The sequence below is a fragment of the Protomyctophum parallelum genome (assembly GCF_964188405.1).
Source record: "Protomyctophum parallelum genome assembly, chromosome: 19".
In the NCBI taxonomy this organism is placed as follows: domain Eukaryota; kingdom Metazoa; phylum Chordata; class Actinopteri; order Myctophiformes; family Myctophidae; genus Protomyctophum; species Protomyctophum parallelum.
The window spans coordinates 22773896-22795292 of record NC_139717.1 but is presented as its reverse complement, the minus strand read 5'-3'; the positions used below and the strand labels follow the sequence as shown (position 1 = coordinate 22795292).

The following is a 21397-nucleotide window of genomic DNA, read 5'->3' as shown; positions in this document are numbered from 1 at the left end:
GAGTGGACGACCCGAGGAGAGGACATTAAGAGTATTGGGATGTGGCTCCAGAGAGACAGCGGGAGGGAGAGTGCGGAATCTCCTTCGGGTTTGAGTAAATGGTCACGCCACCCTCGTGACTTTCCCTACTTGCGGGACGCTGGGGACGAGGATTTACTATACTGTCCTTATTGGGTTGCGAAGGCGATTCCGCACTCGCGGGAGAGAGAGAGAGAGGGAGGGAGAGAGAGGAGAGGCCTACCCTGCCCAGAGAGGAAGAGGAGGGAGAGGAGGAGCAGGAGGAGGAGTCCGTCTGCAGGAAGACCCCGGCGGACAGAGGAGTCATGTGATACACATGTTCAAAGTTGGAGGGAGGGGAGATGAGGGGGGGGCGGGGGGAGGATGTGACATCACTGGAGGTGGACTGGAAGGAGAGGAGGAAGAGGAGGAGAAGGAGGAGAGAGAGGGGAGGCTTCGTTTATTCTCCGTCGCGCGGTGGGCGGGTGTGTGTCGCTGGACAAAAAATAAAATGAATAAAAAGAACTATACGGACCTCTCTCAAAACCAAACGGATGAGACTAGTGCTAAAACTCCGCTCCAGAACTTGCAAAAGCTCTGGTCTTTAAGATACGTTTCTGTCAAACTACTTCTCTTCAATAGACAGCTTTATACTCTGTATATATAAAATGTATATAACGACGCAATGTGGCATAGCTCTATTTACACAATTCTGTACCTCCTCCAAATGTATACTTTATGTTTACACAATGCTGTACCTCCGCCAACTGTATATGTTTACACAATGCTGTACCTCCGCCAACTGTATACTTTAGGTTTACACAATGCTGTACCTCCTCCAACTGTATATACTTTATGTTTTCACAATGCTGTACCTCAGACTGTATATACTTTGTTTACACAATGCTGTACCTCCTCCAACTGTATATACTTTATGTTTACACAATGCTGTACCTCCTCCAACTGTATATACTTTATGTTTACACAATGCTGTACCTCCTCCAACTGTATATACTTTATGTTTACACAATGCTGTACCTCCTCCAACTGTATATACTTTCCCCATTTTCAACAGCTATTGTATTTTGAGTGACACTTGCTTTGGCAATGCAACACATCAACACCTTGTATTCAGTGTTTACCACTAGATGGTGCTGTTGGCTAACATATGAGTCACCGTTTGACTCTCTCCCACTAGAGATCCAGTGAAGTGACTTAAAAATGCACTTAGTTACTTTCCAACACTGCCTACAAGCCAACAACGCCTTGTCGGCTCATAGAGTAGAGTGGAGAACCTTTGCTCTCTGGACTGGTAGAGAAACTACACAAGCCTCAACAAGTGGTAATTAAACTGTATTGTTCCCAGGTGTAACAACTCATTCGGACAGTCTGCCTTCTCAGTAAAGGAAATAAATCAAAAAGACAAAAGGCCACGGTGAGTGGAGCGAGGAAAATAGGAGATCTGCAAACTCAACACGCTGTGTATATATACTGTATATACAGTATACCGTAATATAAATGGTAAACGGGACTAAATTTGCAAACAACGGCCCATGGGCGTTTATACGGACTAGGGCGGTTACTTGGACGAGGCGGTTATTACGCAAAATGGTGTCAGAACTCAGAACCTGGGCTGTTATTAGGTGGCTATTTGTTTTGACCTGATTGGGTTTTTGAAAACTAAAGTGTTACGGTATTCTTTAGAAAAGTCTCCAGTGGACAGGTGGTGAAAACCCTGTAAGGCAACGCATCTACAAATTGTGCAATGTGATTGTGATGTCCATATCAAATAAATAAACATACAGTAAATATTAATAATAATAATAATGTGATTGTGATGTCCATATGAAATAAACATAAATAATAAAAATGTGATTGTGATGTCCATATCAAATAAACATAAATAATAATAATGTGATGTCCATATGAAATAAATAAACATAAACAGAGCGATTGCTCTGTTCTTTTCTTGTTTTGACCAGCGACACGCCGCCGTGCTACGAAGTATAAATTAGGCAGAGAGTCTAAAAGAAAATTCATCAGGAATTTTCAAAGAAAATAAGAACAAATTTAAAAAGAGAGATTTTGATAGTCAGTCGTGCAAGGTAATCTCTACTAGTATCCTAATGGAGAGAGTGATGGGTGGAGGAGAGAGGAATACAGGATAGAGTCTATTCCCTCTTGTCAGAGATTAGGGTGAAAACTCATGGCATCATGCTGAGAAACACAAGAGTAGAGAGCAGATTATTTTTTTTAACAATAGTACCACATGCACAAGTACATTAGTACAGCACAACAGGGCATTTAGGAAATGTACCACAATGCAATACAGTCAACTAGAAAAGGCTACAGCTGAAGACATTTAAACCCATTTAGGCCCGACGTCGAGAAAAGAAGAAAAAAAAACGTTCGCTCTGAAAGAATACATATTCAAAGATTTGTGCCACATTTTTACGATTAAAAAAAAATAACAGACCTACAAGCTCGTAGCGCGCAAGCTTGTAGATCTGCTATTTTTCAATAGCTAAAGTATAACATAATGCTTAGTTAAAACACCAAAAGGGGTTCCCCAACAGAATATACTATAGTAGACAAAAACAAAGAATATTTACACTACTTCAATAACATTTGTTTTCCAATTCCTTAGATTGTTCTTGTATTTCTTCTCCTATTTAAATAGCTCTATATTGTGACAGTAATAATTGCTATAGAGTGTGTTCAGTAACAGTGTTAAAAAGCTCTATATTGTGACAGTAATCATTGCTAGAGTGTGTGTTCAGTAACAGTGTCAAATAGCTCTATATTGTGACAGTAATCATTGCTAGAGTATGTGTTCAGTAACAGTGTTAAATAGCTCTATATTGTGACAGTAATCATTGCTAGTGTGTTCAGTAACAGTGTTAAATAGCTCTATATTGTGACAGTAATCATTGCTATAGAGTGTGTGTTCAGTAACAGTGTTAAATAGCTCTATATTGTGACAGTAATCATTGCTATAGAGTGTGTGTTCAGTAAAAGTGCTAAATAGCTCTATATCGTGACAGTAATCCTTGCTATAGAGTTTAATGTTTTAAGAATATATAATTTGCCCTACCCAACAGAATGCATTGAAAATGGATCAAGCCCCACAGTAGAATGTCTTGAAATTAGATCAAAGTGAACGTATTGAAACAGATCATAGTGCTGTATAGGACATTATTAAATTGGAGAATAGCGAACGGTACCAGAGGCAGGTCCATCAGAACCTGCATGCCGTCTCCTGGTCCCATGTGAGCCACGTGGTTGAAGTTGGTCGGGTGGGAGATCATCTTGGACCGCAACTCTGGGTCCCTCAGCATCTCTCTGCACACACACACACACACACACACACACACACACACACACACACACACACACACACACACACACACACACACACACACACACACACACACACACACACACACACACACACAAAATTATTATTAATATTATCATTATTATTATTTTGGGGGGGTTCCCAAGAATATATATATATTTTTTCAAACTTAATCGCTAAAATTGCAAACCTCGTCAGATAATCCCCACATATATATATATATAACAGCTTCCGTGAACCGACTTCACATCTGCTGTCGTGAAAGTAGGAGTAGTAGTTGTGAATTAGCAAACTGGACATTTGTACTGAATGTTTCCTTTATCCTCGTGTTGTGCTTCTGTTTTCAGGCAAAGTATTTGTACGTCCCTACGTTACAATTTACAATTTAGGCATTTAGCAGACGCTCTTAATCCAGAGCGACTTACATTTTAAGCAAGAACAAAAGCATGGGAATACATCACATAAAAGCATTTATCATGAAACATGCGTAAGCTAAGAAAGTAACAGTGGAATATCTATATAATGAAACTATACATACACTATACATATAAACTATACATATTTACTACTATGCTATACATATGTACTATGGCGTGCTATGACTATATACAATACAATTATAGTGCTGTCTACATAACATGCTATAAGTCTGTGTCAAATGCTATCTAAGCCAACAGAAATGCTATCTAAGGGGAGAAATGCTATCTACGTTGTCCTTCATGTTCCACAGACGGCCCTCAGCCCCTCCCACCCTTCACTGGGTATATATATATATATACCTCCGCTGCTGGAGTCTCTCCTCCTCTGGAACCTTGAACAGGAACTTCCTCTTGCTGCGCGTTCGAACCATCAACTTCCTGCTGTGTTCCGACACCTCTGGAATAGACAGCTCCCCCTCTGGTGGGGAGTAGAGAACAGCACAGCGAGAGAGAGATAGAGTGAGAGAGAGAAAGAGAGAGTGAGAGAGAGAAAGTGAGAGAGAGAGAGAAAGTGAGAGTGAGAGAGAGAGAGAGAGGTTTCAGCTCAAGACCCAAATTAGACGTTTGCCCGGGACCCAAACTAGAGAAAATAGCAAATCTACAAGCTCACAAAGTGACGCTTTGTGCCGCATTGTGAGCTTGAGGATCGGCTATTTTCACTACTTCTTACCCTATTATGAACGGGAACCCCTTTTGGAGTTTTAACTAAGCATTATGTTATACTTTAGCTATTGAAAAATAGCAGATCTACAAGCTCATAGCGCGCCACTGGGTGGCACGCTACGAGCTTGTAGGTCTGCTATTTTTGAAAAATCGTGAAAATGTGGTGGACATCTTTGAATAGATATCCTTTCAGAGCGAATAGAAAATGGGCCTTGATATGAGAGGGCTTTTGAAACCACTGAAGCTTTAGAATACTTCCAAAGAAACAGCCGATTCTGTGTCCAAGCTGATGTTCCTGAAGAGCATGCGAGGTTGTGAGGTGTTTGTGTCTGTTTACCTGAGGACTCGTTGCTGAAGTAGATGAGTCTGGGTTGTTCTGATCCCAACAGGTTCAACGTCCCCTCCACGTTCAGAGGTCTGATCTACACCACGGACAGACAGACAGACATTAAAGTCCATAGACTTGTCTGGCAAGCGATTTACGCCATACAAGTGCGCTAAACAAACGTTAAAGTCCATAGACTTGGCTGGCTGGCAAACGATTCACGGCATAAGGGGCCCTAAACAAGACTCGGGGGCGCCATATTACGTCATCTTCAAAAGCCCCTCAAAAATAAATAGAATGTGTTCATTTCACATCCCTGGGGGATCGACTGAGACTTTTTCTCCAGAAAACTGTCATGATCTAGAAGGCATTTATAGAATCGTCCTCAGGTCTGAATGGGTTTAACCCATTCTGGACGGGAACCCCTTTTGGTGTTAGCATTATGTTACGCTTTAGCTATTGAAAAATAGCAGATCTACAAGCTCGTAGCGCGCCACCGAGTGGCGCGCTACGAGCTTGTAGGTCTGCTATTTTTTTTTTATCTAAGAACGACTGACATAGAAACATGGCTTTTACAGAAAACTGTCAGGATGCAGAAGACATTTTTAGAATCTGATCTCAGGTCAGAATGGGTTTAAAGATGTACGAAGAAGAAGGAGGAGGAGGAGGAGGAGGAGGAGGAGAAGAAGAAGAAGAAGAAGAAGAAGCCGGTTGAATGTACCTTCCTGAGACACACGGTCTGGACCCAGGCTGTGGTGTGGATGTCAAACACATCCACACCGTACTCACTGTACACAGTCAGGTAGGACGAGGTGGAACCTGCACACGCACGCACGCACACACACACACACACACACACACACGCACACGCACACGCATGCACGCACACACGCACACACACACGCACACACACACAGAGCATGTTTATATTTAACAATGTTACACCCAATAATTAGTAAATTATTGAGTGTCTGTCCCCAAACATTCAAGGTTCGAATGTTCGCTCGTTTTTTTATTTTTTATAAAAATTAATATATTTTTTTCCCCTTTTTTATTAACTCGGAAATATATCTCGGCGATAATGTGATATTTATGTCTATCTCTGCTGTCCCTCTCCAAAATCAGCTGTGCACATTAACTTGGTGATGGGCCTGCAGCCAATCAGCAACACACACACACACACACACACACACACACACAGACGAGAGAGATTGATAAAGAGCAGGGGAGACGCGCTGTGCGCTCTAATCGAGACGTTTTTATTTTATTTTATTAATTCGAAACAAATGGTCCGGATGTTCGCTCGAAAATTCCTGCCGAAGTTCGAGTCCTAAAAAAAAGCTAGGGTTCAGCCTTAGTGTGTGATGATGCATTTAGAACCCCTCATTTTTCAACTGTTACATACTACAGCGGGGGTCCACGTAGATGCGCACGCACACGTGCACGCACGCGCACACACACACACACACACACACACACACACACACACACACACACACAAGTGTTGTTTTTGTCGGCTAAAACTAAGACGGAAAATGTTCGTCGACAACCTTTTTTTTTCCACTGACGAAAACCAAATGGAAACTAAATGAAAACGAAGCTGTTATGACTAAAACTACGCTAAACGCGTTGACAATTTCGTCAGCAGATAGAAACTAGACTACAATGTTAGGAAGGGACTACAGTGGACAAGAGATCCAGTAAGAGTCATTTTGCACTTGGTTGCGTGCTGAAAATAGCAGATCTACAAGCTCACAACGCGTCGCGCCGCGACGCTTGTGGATACAAGTGTAAAATTCTAGGGTGACTAACACGTGACTAAAACGATAGTTACGTATGTAACTACGGTTCTATGAGTCCTGAATGACCGCCAGAGGCGGTGCTTTAAGCACTGAATACGTCCCTTCGCGCATGCGCAGTCGAGTATTTTATACCAACAATGTCGGTTGACCCCGTGATGACCCGGAGTCGTCTATAACTTCCGGCAGTCGTCCGGGGCTCAGTCCCTACAGAATCTTCTCGCGAAAAACACGAGGATTCTGAGTGACAAGAGTGCCTCTGGCGGTCATTCAGGACTCATAGAACCGTAGTTACATACGTAACTATCGTTCTATTTCGTCCCTGCTGACCGCCAGAGGCGGTGCTTTAAGCACTGAATGACTTATACCAGCCAAGTCACGAGGAATCCTGATTACAAACCTCAAAGGGTAGAACCGGAGGATTCGGGGAAGAGGACCACGTCCAATGGGTGGGGAGTGGCAACATTCACCCTGTAGTACCTTGAGAAAGTGCCTGCCGAAGCCCATGAGGCGGCGGCACAAATGTCCTCCAAGGGCACCCCTCTCATGGCAGCCCATGATGTGGAAATGCTCCTTGTAGAGTGGCACCGTACCCCTGATGGTACGGGGAGGTTACTTGCCTCATAGGCGTGACTGATTGCGTCTACAATCCAGTGGGACAGGCGCTGCTTGGAGAGAGCGCCGCCTTTGTTCACACCACTATGGCAAAGGAATAGCTGCTCTGCTCGCCTGATGCGTGCAGTAGCTTCAATGTAGGCTCTCAGGGCCCGGACTGGGCACAACAGCTCCAGTTTGTCTGTCAGCTCCCCAGGTGGGGGGTTAAATCGAGCCAGCCTGATAGGCTGGTTGAGGTGAGCCTGCGACAGCACCTTCGGGAGGAATGCTATGTTTGGCCACAGCGTGACCCCCGAGCCGTCTGCGTTCCACCTCAGACATGATTCGCTGACTGACAGAGCGTGCAGTTCACTGACGCGCTTTGCCGATGTAATGGCCAGGAGAAGGGCTGTCTTGCATGACACCCACTTCAGCTCTGCCTGTGCCACGGGTTCGAAGGTAGGCCCGCACAGGGCATCCAGTACCCGGTTAAGGTCCCATGACGGAGCTCTCGGAGCTCTCGGGGGATGCAACCTCTGAGCCCCTCTCAGGAAGAGGGACACCAAGTTGTGGCTCCCTACTGTGCGGTCATTGATTGCAACATGGCGGCAGGATATAGCTGCCACGTAGACCTTCAAGGTAGAGGGGGATCGGCCCTTACCTAGTAGGGATTGCAGGAACTCCAGGATTTTGGGTACAGGGCAGTGTACTGGGTCTTCGCCCAGATCCCTACACCAGCTGGAAAACAGCTTCCACCTGTTGTCGTACTGTAGCCTGGTGGACGGCGCTCTGGCGTTCAGTATCGTGTGTCTCACCGGGCTGCTCAGCAGTGGTTCCGGCCCCTGAGCGGCCAGACGCACAGCTGGAGGCGTTGTGGGCATGGGTGCCAGATCCGGCCTCCCAGCTGCGACAGTAGGTCCTTCCTGTCGGGGAGGCGCCAAGGTGCTCCGTGACAGAGGCTGTGGAGCAGGGGGAACCATGTCCTCCCTGGCCAAAAAGGGGCCACCAGCAGGATGGTGTGACCCTCCTGAACGACCCTCTGGAGAACTGTACGTACCAGAGGAAGTGGTGGAAATGCATAGAGCAACTCCTGTGGCCAGGGGTGCGCCAGTGCGTCCAGGCCCAGAGGACTGACTGTTTCCACTAGGGAGAACCAGCGAGGGCAGTGGGTTGACTCCCCTGAGGCAAAAAGGTCCACCTGTGCTCTCCCGAAGCGGGCCCAGATGGTGTGCACCACATCCGGATGGAGGCGCCATTCCCCTGACGGGGGCTTCTGGCGGGAGAGGAAGTCTGCAAGGTGGTTCTGCACCCCTGGTATGTGCACCGCCCGTAGGCTGGTGAGACGGGGGGCCGCCCACGTCAGCAGGTCTGTGGACACCTCTAGCAGTCGTGCAGACTTGGTTCCGCCCTGGTGGTTGATGTGAAATACGGTTGAGGTGTTGTCTGACCGTATGAGGATGTGCCTGCCTCTCAGGTATGGCAGGAAGCGTTGTAGGGCCAGGTGCACCGCACGTAGCTCCAGCACGTTTATGTGGTCTAGGCGATCTTCCGCCGACCACTGGTCGCGAGCTGTCCTGCTCTGCCACACCGCACCCCAGCCCAGAGGGCAAGCGTCGGTGGTGACGATCTCCCTGCGAGAGGGAATGGACCCCATAGGGACCCCACTCGACAGGTACGCCCTGTCTCTCCATGGGCCTAGGGCGAGTAGACACCGTTGTGACACCGTTATCTTCCTGTGTCTGTGTCGCTCGGCATCCAAATGAAAACTGTTCAGCCACCTCTGCAGGGGGCGCAGTCGGAGCAAGCCCAGGGGGACAACGGCCGCCACGGACGTCAGTTTGCCCAAGAGGCGGAGGAATGTGATCAGCGACAGCCGACTGCCTCTCCGGAACATGGGAAGAAACTTTAGGATGTCGTCCACCCGGCGGGAGGACGGACAGGCTTTCATCGTTATGGTGTGTAAAGCCAGACCAATAAACATTGTGGTTCGGGATGGGATCAGGCAACTCTTTTCCACATTTACCTTTAACCCCAGCCGGGCTGCATGGGACAGGAGGCGTGCTGTGTCCTCGGCTACCTGCGCCTGGGATGGCGCGCAGATCAGCCAGCCGTCCAGATATGGAAGGATCTTGACGCCCTGCGACTGGAGAGGCGCCAGCGCCGCTGCCACAAACCTTGTAAATACTCTCGGAGAGAGGGAGAGTCCGAACGGCAGAACTCTGAACTGCCAGTGGCGGCCTCGATAAGCAAACCGCAGGAACTGGCGGTGTTGCTGAGCAATGGGGACATGGAAGTATGCGTCCTTTAGGTCCACTGATGTGAACCATTCCCTGTGGGTGATGGATTGCAGGACGTCTCTTGAGGTCAACATGTGGAACGGGATTACCTTCATGAATCTGTTCAGAATCCTCAGGTCTAAGACAGGACGAAAACCGCCTGTCTTCTTTGGTACCAGAAAGTATGTTGAGTAGAACCCCCTGGGGTGTTCCCGAGGGTCTACTGCTTCGATGGCGCCCTTGGCCAGGAGGGTGGACAGCTCCTGGTCTAGGGCAAGGGCCTTTGCCGGGTCGGCTATGGTGGTCATTCTGACCCGGCCGGCTGTGGGGGGCCGGCGTCGGAACTGGAGCTTGTACCCGTGGGTTAAGGTGGCAACCACCCACGTGTCCGAAGCATGAGCAGCCCAGTACCTGAGCTGCCGAGGTGTAAAGTATCCGACGGCCGGCCCCGTGGTCTCAGCGTCTGCCCCCCCGGCCCCTAGGGGCTCTGGGGGGGGGTCCGCCAGAGTCCGGGGCTCGAAACTGCCTAGTAGAGGACCGGCCAGGGTTCTGGCCCCGCCTCTGTTCAGTACGCTGGGAAGTGCGCTGGCCCCAAGTGGGGGCCTGTGGTTGGCGAGCTCGGGTGGCGGCCGAGGGGCCTCTGCTCCTGTTAGGAGGCCCCTCTGGGGGAGGCATGCGCTGTCGCCTCAGGCTTGACAGCTGCTCCTTGTCCTCCCTGGCCCGGATTGTGCGGTCCAGCGCTTCCCGCGCAGCTGGGCCGAATATCGCACCCGGCACCACTGGGAGTCCGCGCAGGGTTGCCCTGGTTTTCTCAGTCAGGTTGGCCTGTGAGAGCCAGACTTGGCGCCGCGCCTGAACAAGAGTGGACATCATCCGTCCAAGTTCTCGTGACATGAGGCCGAATGCCTCCAGTGATGCGTCACAGAGGGTGTTGGCGTCTGCGGGCCCTGCGCTCGTGTTGTCCGCCTGCAGAGATGCAGAGAGGGCCAGCATGAGGTGTGACAGGGAGTTAGAGATCCTCCCGGCACGGGCTCCTGCATCATAAGCCCTTATGAGGAGGTCGTCGGTGGTCCTGCACTGGGGTCGGGGGCACCTGGTGTCCTGCCGTAGCGCCTCGTCGGGGTCGACGACTAAGAAAGCAATGCAGGGCTCCACAGCCGGCATGCGAAGCAGGCCGACTCCTTCCGGGTTGTCCATGGCCGCGAGAGTACGGCCATCGGCAGAGAGACGAGTGCAAGCCTTCGAGTCTCTCCAGCAAGTATGCAGCTCTTTCAGAAAATCCTCTGAATGAGGAACGGCAAAGCTCGAGGGGGCTGGCTTGTTCCTGAAGAATCGGCTTGACGGGGCTGGCTCCGCCTGCTGCGGTCCAGCCAGGCCTTGATGTTCAAAAGCCATGTACAGGGCGGCCCTCATGGAGCCGCCCCCCGTCTCCGTCAGACAGGTCTGGGCTGACGTATATGAGTCCTGCTCCGAGACCTCGGAAGCCCCCTCTGCCCCATCCACCTCACCATCATCATCATGGAAGTGGGTGGCTGAGGCCGCCAGGGACAGTGTGTCAGGGTCCTGATTCTCAGGGATCAGGTGTGGCATCGGAGGAGTAGGTGGTTCCACTCCCTCCGGCTGGATCTCGGGCTGGCGGGCCATGAACATGGCCCTCATTAGGGCCAGGTCGGCAGACAGCTGGTCGACCTTGGATGACAGGCTGTGGTCAGGCCCCGCCCTTCTCCTGGAAGCGGGGGTCGAGGTAGTAGGTGCGGTGGATCGCCGCTTGGAAGCCCTGGTCTGGCGTTGAGTTAGCATGCCCAATGGGGGAAGCTCACCCTCAACCTTCTCCACCTGTGCCAACCTGGCTGTCCTCACCTCCCGGGGCATGATGGTGCAGTTCATGCATGGGTTGTCGCCGAGTGCCTCCCTCAAATGTTGGGGGCCAAGGCACCCAGGGCAGAGGTCATGCCCATCCTCTGGCCGCAGAGGAGCCTGGCAGGAGGTGCACAGGTGGTGGCGGGGTTCGTCCATCGGTAACCCGCAGATGTAGCCCAGAGCGCGGACGCTAGTGGTCGCTAGGGGTGGAGCCGTAAGCTGGAGGGAGGGAGCGCGGACGCTGCCTGTGCCAGTAGAGGCTACTGTAGCTGCTAAAGGCCGCTTAGCTGGAGGAAGGGGGCGCGCACGCCGCCTATGCCAGGTAAGGGGTGCTCTAGCAGAAACCAGTATATATGATATAAATATATAATGATATAGTTATATATATATAATTTAAGAAAAACAACCTATAAAGTGGCAATGGCTCTGTGCCGAAATTAAAGTACACTATGAGAACAAGTGACGACTAAATCAGTCAAGCCAATTCATAAAGCTGGGGTTACTTACGTAACCTCGCGGTGCTATATAGCTGGCCAGTGCCAGCAAAGACTCATTCAGAGAGGCAGAGTAAATAGCAGTAAATAAGTACACTTATAAGTAGTATAAGTATAAGTAGTATAAGTATAAGTAGTAAAGTATAAGTATAGTAAACAAAGAATAATAGCGTCGACTCACGTGCTGAGAGCGGGTAGCGCTAACGCTTGCCGTCAGACTCTACAGCACTGCGGCGCAGCCTTCGTGGGAAAAACAAGACAGCGTAAGCTGTCAAAGAGAACGAGCTATCCGTTCAACTTTGACGGGTGCTGAACGGGACGCTCAGGTCGCCGTTTGTAGCACGCAACCGTGTGTGTTGCAGGGAAGCAGCGCGCACGCAGCCTGTGCGAACAGGGGTTGTCTGCTTACCTTGTTCCCACGGAGAAAGAAGACGATGTGAAGCCCAGCTCCACTCGAAACGATACAATAGTAGTAGTATTAAGTCGCAGTCCCTGGAGGGCGAACGCACGCGTCACAACTCCGACCAATAATGGTCGCGGGACTACCGGTTGGTATAAAATACTCGACTGCGCATGCGCGAAGGGACGTATTCAGTGCTTAAAGCACCGCCTCTGGCGGTCAGCAGGGACGAAATAGAACAACACTGACACACACACACACACACGCACACGCACACGCACACGCACACGCACACGCACACGCACACACACACACACACACACACACACACACACACACACACACACACACACACACACACAGAGTAGCAGTGCTGCAGTCGTCATACGTACTGCAGGCCACGGGCGTGGCGGGCCACATCAGCTCCTGCGTGCGCGAGCGGCGCCCGTGCGGGTCCACGTAGACGCCCAGCTGGGCGAAGCAGAGCAGCAGCTCCTCCGTGCCCACCTCGGCCGCGTGCAGCGCGTCCAGGGGCTGCTGGGACAGGAAGGCCAGCGACGGGTCGCCGGGACTCACCAGGCTGACCGGGGACGACTCGCCCTGCGGGGGGGGGGGGGGCGTCACAACACACACATCGATGACATTTTCACGTGACCCATTTTGACCCGAGGGCCGGTTCTAAGGAAAATAAAATGGCTTCTAAATCCTAAAGGTTATCTGAAAAACCCCAATGTTTCTATTATGTCAGTGGTTTTGAACCCATTCTGACCCGAGATCAGATTCTAAAAATGTCTTCTACATCCTGACAGTTTTCTGAAAAATCTATGTTTCTATGTCAGTCGTTCTTCGATTTAAAAAAAAATAGCAGACCTACAAGCTCTTTTTTGACGAAAACGTGTATTTCGTCTTAGTCATCGTCATCATAGCTTACAGTTTCCATTGAGTTTTCCCTCAGTGAAGAAAATGTAGTCGACAAACATCTCGTCGTCATAGTAATAGTTTTAGTCGACGAAAACAACACTGTGGGGTCTCTCGACCGAGACATAAAATGACAGAATGACCAGTTGTTATTACCTGCAGGGCCAGCAGGGCGAAGCCAGAGGGGTATCCCACACAGAGACGGTCCCGGACCATGCCCAGCCACTGAGCGATGCCCGGAGCCTGGACCTCCCACAGCTTACGGTAGTGGGGTTTGGACCGTGTGATCTCGTAGCACTGCACCTGGAGACACACACACACACACACACACACACACACACACACGCAAAAAGGAAAGGAAAGGTACTATGTTTACTAGGCATGTAACGATATATCGTATATCGTGATATATCGATATTATATCCCGACGATATGTATCGATTTATAAAAAATAAAAAAACAGTGTGACATGAAATGTGTGCTGTAATCATATTCCATCATATTCACATGCTTTTGGAGAGAAATGAGAGACTCCATGCAGTCATTTTCAGTAGTAGAGGCCTGCAAAGGTGATGTTCGTTATTGATGCTCATTAATACATCAAGGAAGGCAATTATGTTTGCAATGTAGTTAAATAAAAATTGTGAAAAAAAGCTTGGGGGGGGAAGATAAATCATAAAAAAAAAGATTTTTTGGTCATTTGTCTGGAAAATAATTGTGAAAAATCGTTTTCCAATCGTGAACCTCATATCGTGATACGTATCGTATCGTGAGTTGAGTGTATCGTTACATGCCTAATGTTTACCCAGGGTAACTGGACTAAGCTCAAAACTTGTTTACAGCCAGGCCCTGCTCATAGAACATTTCATGGTAGGGGTTCAATGCCTTGTCCAAGGGCACTTCAGCGGTGGTAATTTTTACGTGCCGGTCCGGGGATACGAACTAGCGACCTTCCGATATCAAGACCGCTCCGCAAACCGTTCGGCCACCGCTGCCCCACACACACACACACACACACACACACACACAGACGCACACGCACACACAGCGAAAGGCTCCGTGATTATCAAAAATACTAGACCATGTGCCCGTCTATATGAACCTTTATTGAGAAAAGGATATCCCCTTTGAGATGTATATCGTCTCGTCTGGCACCACCGGGCCTACTTGGGAACGAGCCCCACAATGATGTGTATAATTAATTGGCCCATCTGAAAATATGTTTTGTTCCAGGGAGGAACCACAGAAGCAAAGATAGGAGTTAAAAACGTTGGTTGTGAAAAGAATATATATATATATATAATTATATATATATATATATATATATATTCAGAGATTTGCGCCACGCAGATGTATACAAGCTCGTAGCGCGTTAGCACTCGGTGCTATAAAGTGACCCGTCGTAGTTATTACCCGTCTCTTGACGCGGCGGCCATAGCAGACAGCTGGGTCCCCTGGGTCTAGACTAGACCATAGCAGACAGCTGGGTCCCCTGGGTCTAGACTAGACCATAGCAGACAGCTGGGTCCCCTGGGTCTAGACTAGACCATAGCAGACAGCTGGGTCCCCTGCATGGGTCTAGACTAGACCATAGCAGACAGCTGGGTCCCCTGGGTCTAGACTAGACCATAGCAGACAGATGGGTCCCCTGGGTCTAGACTAGACCATAGCAGACAGCTGGGTCCCCTGGGTCTAGACTAGACCATAGCAGACAGCTGGGTCCCCTTGGTCTAGACTAGACCAGAGCAGACAGCTGGGTCCCCTGGGTCTAGACTAGACCATAGCAGACAGCTGGGTCCCCTGGGTCTAGACTAGACCATAGCAGACAGCTGGGTCCCCTGGGTCTAGACTAGACCATAGCAGACAGCTGGGTCCCCTGGGTCTAGACTAGACCATAGCAGACAGCTGGGTCCCCTGGGTCTAGACTAGGCCATAGCAGACAGCTGGGTCCCCTGGGTCTAGACTAGGGCATTCACTTCTAGTCATTTTTACTAGTTGACTAGTTTACTAATCGACTAGTTGTTTAATTATCATGTAATAATATTATATTATGTAAAAATAAAAAGAAAAGAAAAAAGTGTACATTGGTGATTTAAACTATAATCTACCTGATCTTGAGGCCTAAAAAAAAACTAAATCTTATCAACTAGTACCAACAAGCTTGTAGGTCTGCTATTTTTGAAAAATCGAAAGAACGACGGACATAGAAAACATAGCTTTTTCAGAAAAACTGTCATTTTTCAAACAGACTTTTTTTTTAGAATCTGATCTCAGGTCAGAATGGGTTAAAGGTTTATTCAGTGATTTCACTTAATTCAAATATCACTTATTTTTTTGTTTTGTTGTGATAATCCTCTCTACTATAGAGTGTGCTGACCATATAAGGAGTTCCTCCCTGTCCCCAGTTAACCCCTGGGGGTCAAAAAACCTTAGGTTTCGTTTTTTGCTCTCTATCCTGATTGGATGAAAGGCTTTGCCACCTAGCCAAAAAAGAAACCTACGGTTTTTTGAGTGAAATCACTGAATATACCTTTAATGCCCTATAGACTGTATAGTCTAAAGTATCTACCTGTCTCTTGACGGCGGCCAGCAGACAGCTGGGCCCTCCGGGCCTCAGCTGGCCCGTGGCCATGGCCTGGCAGCCCTTGGTGTCCGTCAGCTTGGTGTCGTAGGTCTCCGCCCCCTCCAGCACGCCCCACGGGTGGAGGTGCACGTGGCGGCTCCGCCCGCACAGCAGCACCACCAGGCGCTCACGCGGCAGCAGGTCTATCTGGAAGACCTTCTTGCAGTCGGCGGCGCGCACGATCACTGCGATGCGATGTGCACAGACACAGACACAGACACAGACACAGACACACACACACACACACACACACACACATCTCAGTATCAGTAAAGCTGCTAGAAGAAGTGTCTCTGTGTGTGTGTGTGTGTGTGCGCGCGTGCACTCACCATCTCTGGTGACCTCTACGACAAACAGCCCCTCTTCTGTCCCGAGAGCGATACGCTCCCGATCTGAGAGAGAAGAGAGAGAGAGGAGAGAGAGAGGAGAGAGAGAGAGATAGAGAGAGGGAGAGAGAGATTTTGGGTCAATGAAATATAATTATTAATTAATATAATTAAAGTAATGACATCTACCTATAGGCCTATTATAGCTTTTAAAATGCACAAAATCCCGGCATGCTTTGGCATTCAGGGATCTCCATCCCTGATGATGTCACGTGACGTCACGTGCTCTCTCGCCACGACCAACACGACGAGTTTTTCTCCCCACACATCTTCACCAAACAATTCCCAGGCCTAATTGAACAATCCAATGAGGATTATAGGGTTGTCCAAGTGTAAGGCAAAGCAGCTTGCAACATACTGTTCAATCTGCTCCAATATAGGCAGTCGGTCTATTTGGAGGAGAAGGTGCTTTTTGTACCCATGATTTACTTTCGGTGTTGGTAATATGACAGACTGAAGTGACCAATGTTGGCTGTGAATAAATTCATGTGTATATATTCTGTACATCTAGGGCTTGTTTGGACTCAGGCACTGAGACACGTGATGTTTCGAGTGCGTAGTATTATCAGAAGCAACTGAAAATAGTTGTGCCCTTTGATAATGTATTTTATAAATGTGGACTCAAATAAAGAAATCGAAAAAAATGTTGTATGCTATTTTCATGTGTGAAAATTAACCCATTCTGAACGGGAACCCATTTTGGTGTTAGCATCATGTTATGCTTTAGCTATTGAAAAATAGCAGATCTACAAGCTCATAGCGCGCCACCGAGTGGCGCGCTACGAGCTTGTAGGTCTGCTATTTTTGAAAAATCGAAGAACGACTGACATTTCTAGAATCTGATCTCAGGTCAGAATGGGTTAATCAGACCCAGTGTGTGTCCAGTAGAAACCTCGTATGAATCTGATCTCAGGTCAGAATGGGTCAATAAAGAAACTTTGATAAAAAAAACGTGTGCGTTTGTGCGCGTCGTGCCACTCACCCAGTACGGCGGCGGACAGCGTGCTCTTGATGGCGGGCAGCGTGCAGTCGTAGGCCTCGTGCACGCGGTGCACGGCGGGGGTCTTGAGGCGGTTCTTGGTGAGGATGTTCTGCAGGCCCTCCAGGATGCCCACCCACTTCCTCTTCTCCGCCTCGCTCTCCGCCAGCAGCAGCAGGGACACCACGCGCACCGGGGAGCTGAGCAGCAGCGACGTCACCTATACGGGGGGGGAAAGGACACGACGGGGGAAACGTTACGGATTGAACCCATTCTGACCCGAGATCAGATTCATACGAGGTTTCCACTGGACACACACTGGTCTGATTATAACCCATTCTGACCTGAGATCGGATTCTAAAAATGTCAGTCGCTCTTCGATTTTTCAAAAATAGCAGACCTACAAGCTCATAGCGCGCCACTCGGTGGCGCGCTATGAGCTTGTAGAGGCGGGACACCACCCCCCCCCCCCCCCCCTTACTCTTCGTTGGTTTTTATTTTTGACTGAACGGGGGGTGGCTCCCGTTAATAGACTGTAACGGTAGCCACGCACCTCAGAACATACGTGACTTTATGGTAATTTTTTTAAATAAATGGGACCATAATTTTCCAAAAAGAATATTATGACATTCAGGCCTGACGTCGAAATTTAAAAAAAAATCTTAAAAATTCTGTATCAGTGGTGATCAAATTTCATGTCAAGGACCCCAAAAATGATATGTAATATGCCCCTGCCCCCTCCCCCAGAAGCAAAGATTTGAGTTTTGAGAACCAAACGGATGATCTTCTAAAAGATTATAAAATTATATCGGCCTATAGAAAAAACAAGAATCTTAAAGATTATCTAGTACACAGCAAGTTAAAAGGAATCAACACACCAGCACGCCAGGGACCAGAATACTTCAAACCCAAACAATTAGTCAAAAATAGAACTACAAAACGCGTGTTGGAGATTAAACAACTAATAACAGCCATAACCAGCAACTGCATTTATTTAATCACATGTGAAAAATGTGGTTTACAATATGTCGGAGAAACGGGTAAAACAATAGCTACAAGGCTGGGACAACACAGATACAATATTAACAATGCAAAAAAGACAACCACAAGGTTGGTTCAACATTTCATGGCTCACGGCATTGAAGCTCTAAAAGGCGCTGGACTTCAACACAATCCCAACTGGTCAGTAGGACAAAGACGTTTTAATGAAAAACAGTGGATTAAGAACCAGAACACGGATTTTCCTGGAGGCTTAAACATGCCTAAAATCAGATCTTGAATACAACAAAACTTAAACTCAGGATTAAACTGGAGTAAATCTAAAAGTGATTGGATCAGGCTTCCTTCGGATACATGGCGAATGCATTCATTCCTTTCATTGTGCCTACACATGTTGCGACCGAAGGTCGCAACATGTGTAGGCACAGTGCACTGAAGTCTTTCTGTGCCCCCCACAGAAGCAAAGATTTTAGTTAAAATGTTCACTCTGTAATAATATATATTCAGGCACATTTTCACGATTTTTTGAAAAATAGCAGACCTAAAAGCTTTGAGGTTGTAGATCTGCTATTTTTCAATAACTAAAGTACCGGTATAACACCAATAGGGGGTTCCCGCCCAAAATGGGTTAACTTAAAACCCATTTAGGACTTGAGAGCAGATTCTACAAATGTCTTCTAAATCATGACAGTTTTCTGAGGAAAGACCCCATGTTTCTATGCGAGTGGTTCTCAGACTGTCTCATGTCAAGGACCCCCAGAATTATCTGTATTTGGCCGCCGACCCCCATCTGCAAATAACGTTGTTCCAGGGCCACCCCCAGCCCCCCCCCAGACACTGCCGTACAAGCGCCAAAAAAAAGTGTTAAAGGTGAAAGGTCACATACCCTGAAGATGCAGGGCACGTCCTTGCGGGTGGCGTGGATGACGTCCGAGGCCAGGACGGAACTGACGGAGAACTCCTCGTCTCTGCCGAAGGCAAAAAGACACCACGACATCAGCACGCACAACATGGTGACGGTTTAAACTAATCGATTTAATAACACTATACAAACAATCTAATTAACGCCATTTAGGTCTGACGTCGAAATTAGCAGTAGCAGATATTTAGTTATAAACTCGTTCTGTAACAAGATTTCCGGCACATTTTCATGAACTGAGTGGTGAAACCCCCCCCCTACTAATAGTCATATACTGGTGCTCATTAACGTCACATACATAGGTGAACAACACATACATACACGTATGTACGTACACGGACATTGCTGGTTGTAGGAGTGGATGCACCACTCAAAAAATGACTAGAAGTGAATGCCCTGGCCCTGGCCTGGCGCACGTGCATGCACGCACTCACACACGCACACGCAGTACCTGAGGTCTAGGACCTGGCTGGCGACCACTCCGGGCAGGGTGGACTTCCCCTCTGGAACCTCGTACAGGAAGAGCTTACAATCACACACCACGGCGTACGCTCTCTGCCAACCCTTCTTCACCCCCGTGGGTTTGGGAATCTGACAAAACACAGTATCAATCAATACCACCGCAGTGTAGAATTTTAAAGGGATTATGACATTAAAAAAAGAAAAAAAAATATACATAAATATATTTTTTTGTTTTTCTGAGCTCAATTGCAGGAAGGAGGGGGGGAAAAGTACTTGAGTAAAAAAGTATCAATCAATACTACCGCAATGTAGAAGTCCGGAATTTTAAAGGGATTGTGACATTAAACAATTAAATTAAAATTTTAAACAAAATAAATTCTTAATATTTGTTTTGTTTCTCTGAGCTCAATTGCAGGAAGGAGGAGGAAAAAAAGTACATTTAGACCTGGGAACGATTCTACAAATGCATTGCCTTCTATATCCTGACAGTTTTCTGAAAAACCTTCAACCTTCTACTATATGTCAGTGGTTTTCAAAATATTTCATGTCAAGAATTATATGTAATTGGCCGCCGACCCCCCATCTGAAAATATCTCTTAGCGCGCCACCGAGTGGCGTGCTATGAGCTTGTAGATCTGCTATTTTTCAATAGCTAAAGTATAACATAATGCTTTTAACACCAAAAGGGGTTCCCGTTCAGAATGGGTTGAAGGGATTGGTGACATAAAAAAAATTCTGAGCACACCCAAAAAAAAAACTGAACTTTTAACATTCAGTAGATTTTCTTTGGTCTGGGGGTTTTCTGGCTTAAACAAGTGCTCTGATTTCCCTGAGTGAATATTATTTATTTAGTGAATTCACCTAAGTGAATATTATTTATTTAGTGAATTCACCTAAGTGAATATTATTTATTTAGTGAATTCACCTAAGTGAATATTATTTATTTGTGATATGAAATGTGAGTGCTTTTGGAGAGAAATAAGACTTTCAGTAGCAGAGCACTGCAGAGGGGAGCCAAATTAGGTCTACCTACATCTTTCTATCAGATGCCATCAAATAAAGTGAAACTCGAGCTATAGGTTCTAAACAAGAAAGCATGTTTACAGCTGCTGCACACATTTTAATGACATGGAGTCAACACAAGAATGCTATGCGAATGGCACTATAGGTGTCACATGGACGGACCGCATCCGAAATGTGGACCTCTTTGGGGACCTATATACACCACGGGTCACGGACAAAGTCAGAGAGAGAAGGATGAGGCTGACAGACAGCTCCCCCTATATGCGCATGGTCGGAGGAAAGCAGAAACATTCGTTCACGTTTCAACGAAGAAGCTTTTTTTTAACCCATTCTGGGTGGGAACCCCTTTTGGTCTAACTAAGCATTATGTTATACTGGTGCGCTATGAGCTTGTAGGTCTGCTATTTTTGAAAAACCGAAGGAACGACTGACATAGAAACATAGCTTTTTCAGAAAACTGTCGGGATGTATAGAAGACATTTCTAAAATCTGATCTCAGGTCAAAATGGCTTAAAAGAGTCTCTCTCACCCTGACGTAGCCCTTGTAGGCCGTTCCGATGCCCCGCTGGACATCAATTCCCAGAGGCCTCTTGGCCTGCTCGGGGGGGATGGGACACACCAAGGGGGCGTGGTCTTTACACGCCACGTGGCAGATGAACGAGCACACTGTTGGGGGGGGGGGGGGGGGGAAGAGAGAGAGAGAGAGAGAGATGTCAAGGTTGACACAACACAAACAGAGGCTGTCAAAAAGATTACATAGTCTCAATCATTTGAGATAACCACAGTTACATTTGCATAATCGTCAACCGTTTCCGTTGGAAAAATTTCCGTACATTTTCAAAT

General features: G+C 47.7%; 1 protein-coding gene across 1 annotated transcript in view; it reads right to left on the bottom strand.

The window, feature by feature from the left end:
* cdc42bpb (CDC42 binding protein kinase beta (DMPK-like)) overlaps positions 1–21397 on the bottom strand; it is an 87760-nt gene that overhangs the window by 5698 nt on the left and 60665 nt on the right. Inside the window, 12 exon segments of the mRNA XM_083790010.1 lie at positions 3222–3339; positions 4135–4252; positions 4835–4919; positions 5544–5641; positions 12638–12845; positions 13320–13466; positions 15733–15971; positions 16116–16178; positions 17155–17371; positions 19037–19118; positions 19521–19660; positions 21084–21220. Of these exon segments, the coding sequence (XP_083646136.1) occupies positions 3222–3339; positions 4135–4252; positions 4835–4919; positions 5544–5641; positions 12638–12845; positions 13320–13466; positions 15733–15971; positions 16116–16178; positions 17155–17371; positions 19037–19118; positions 19521–19660; positions 21084–21220 (1652 nt within the window).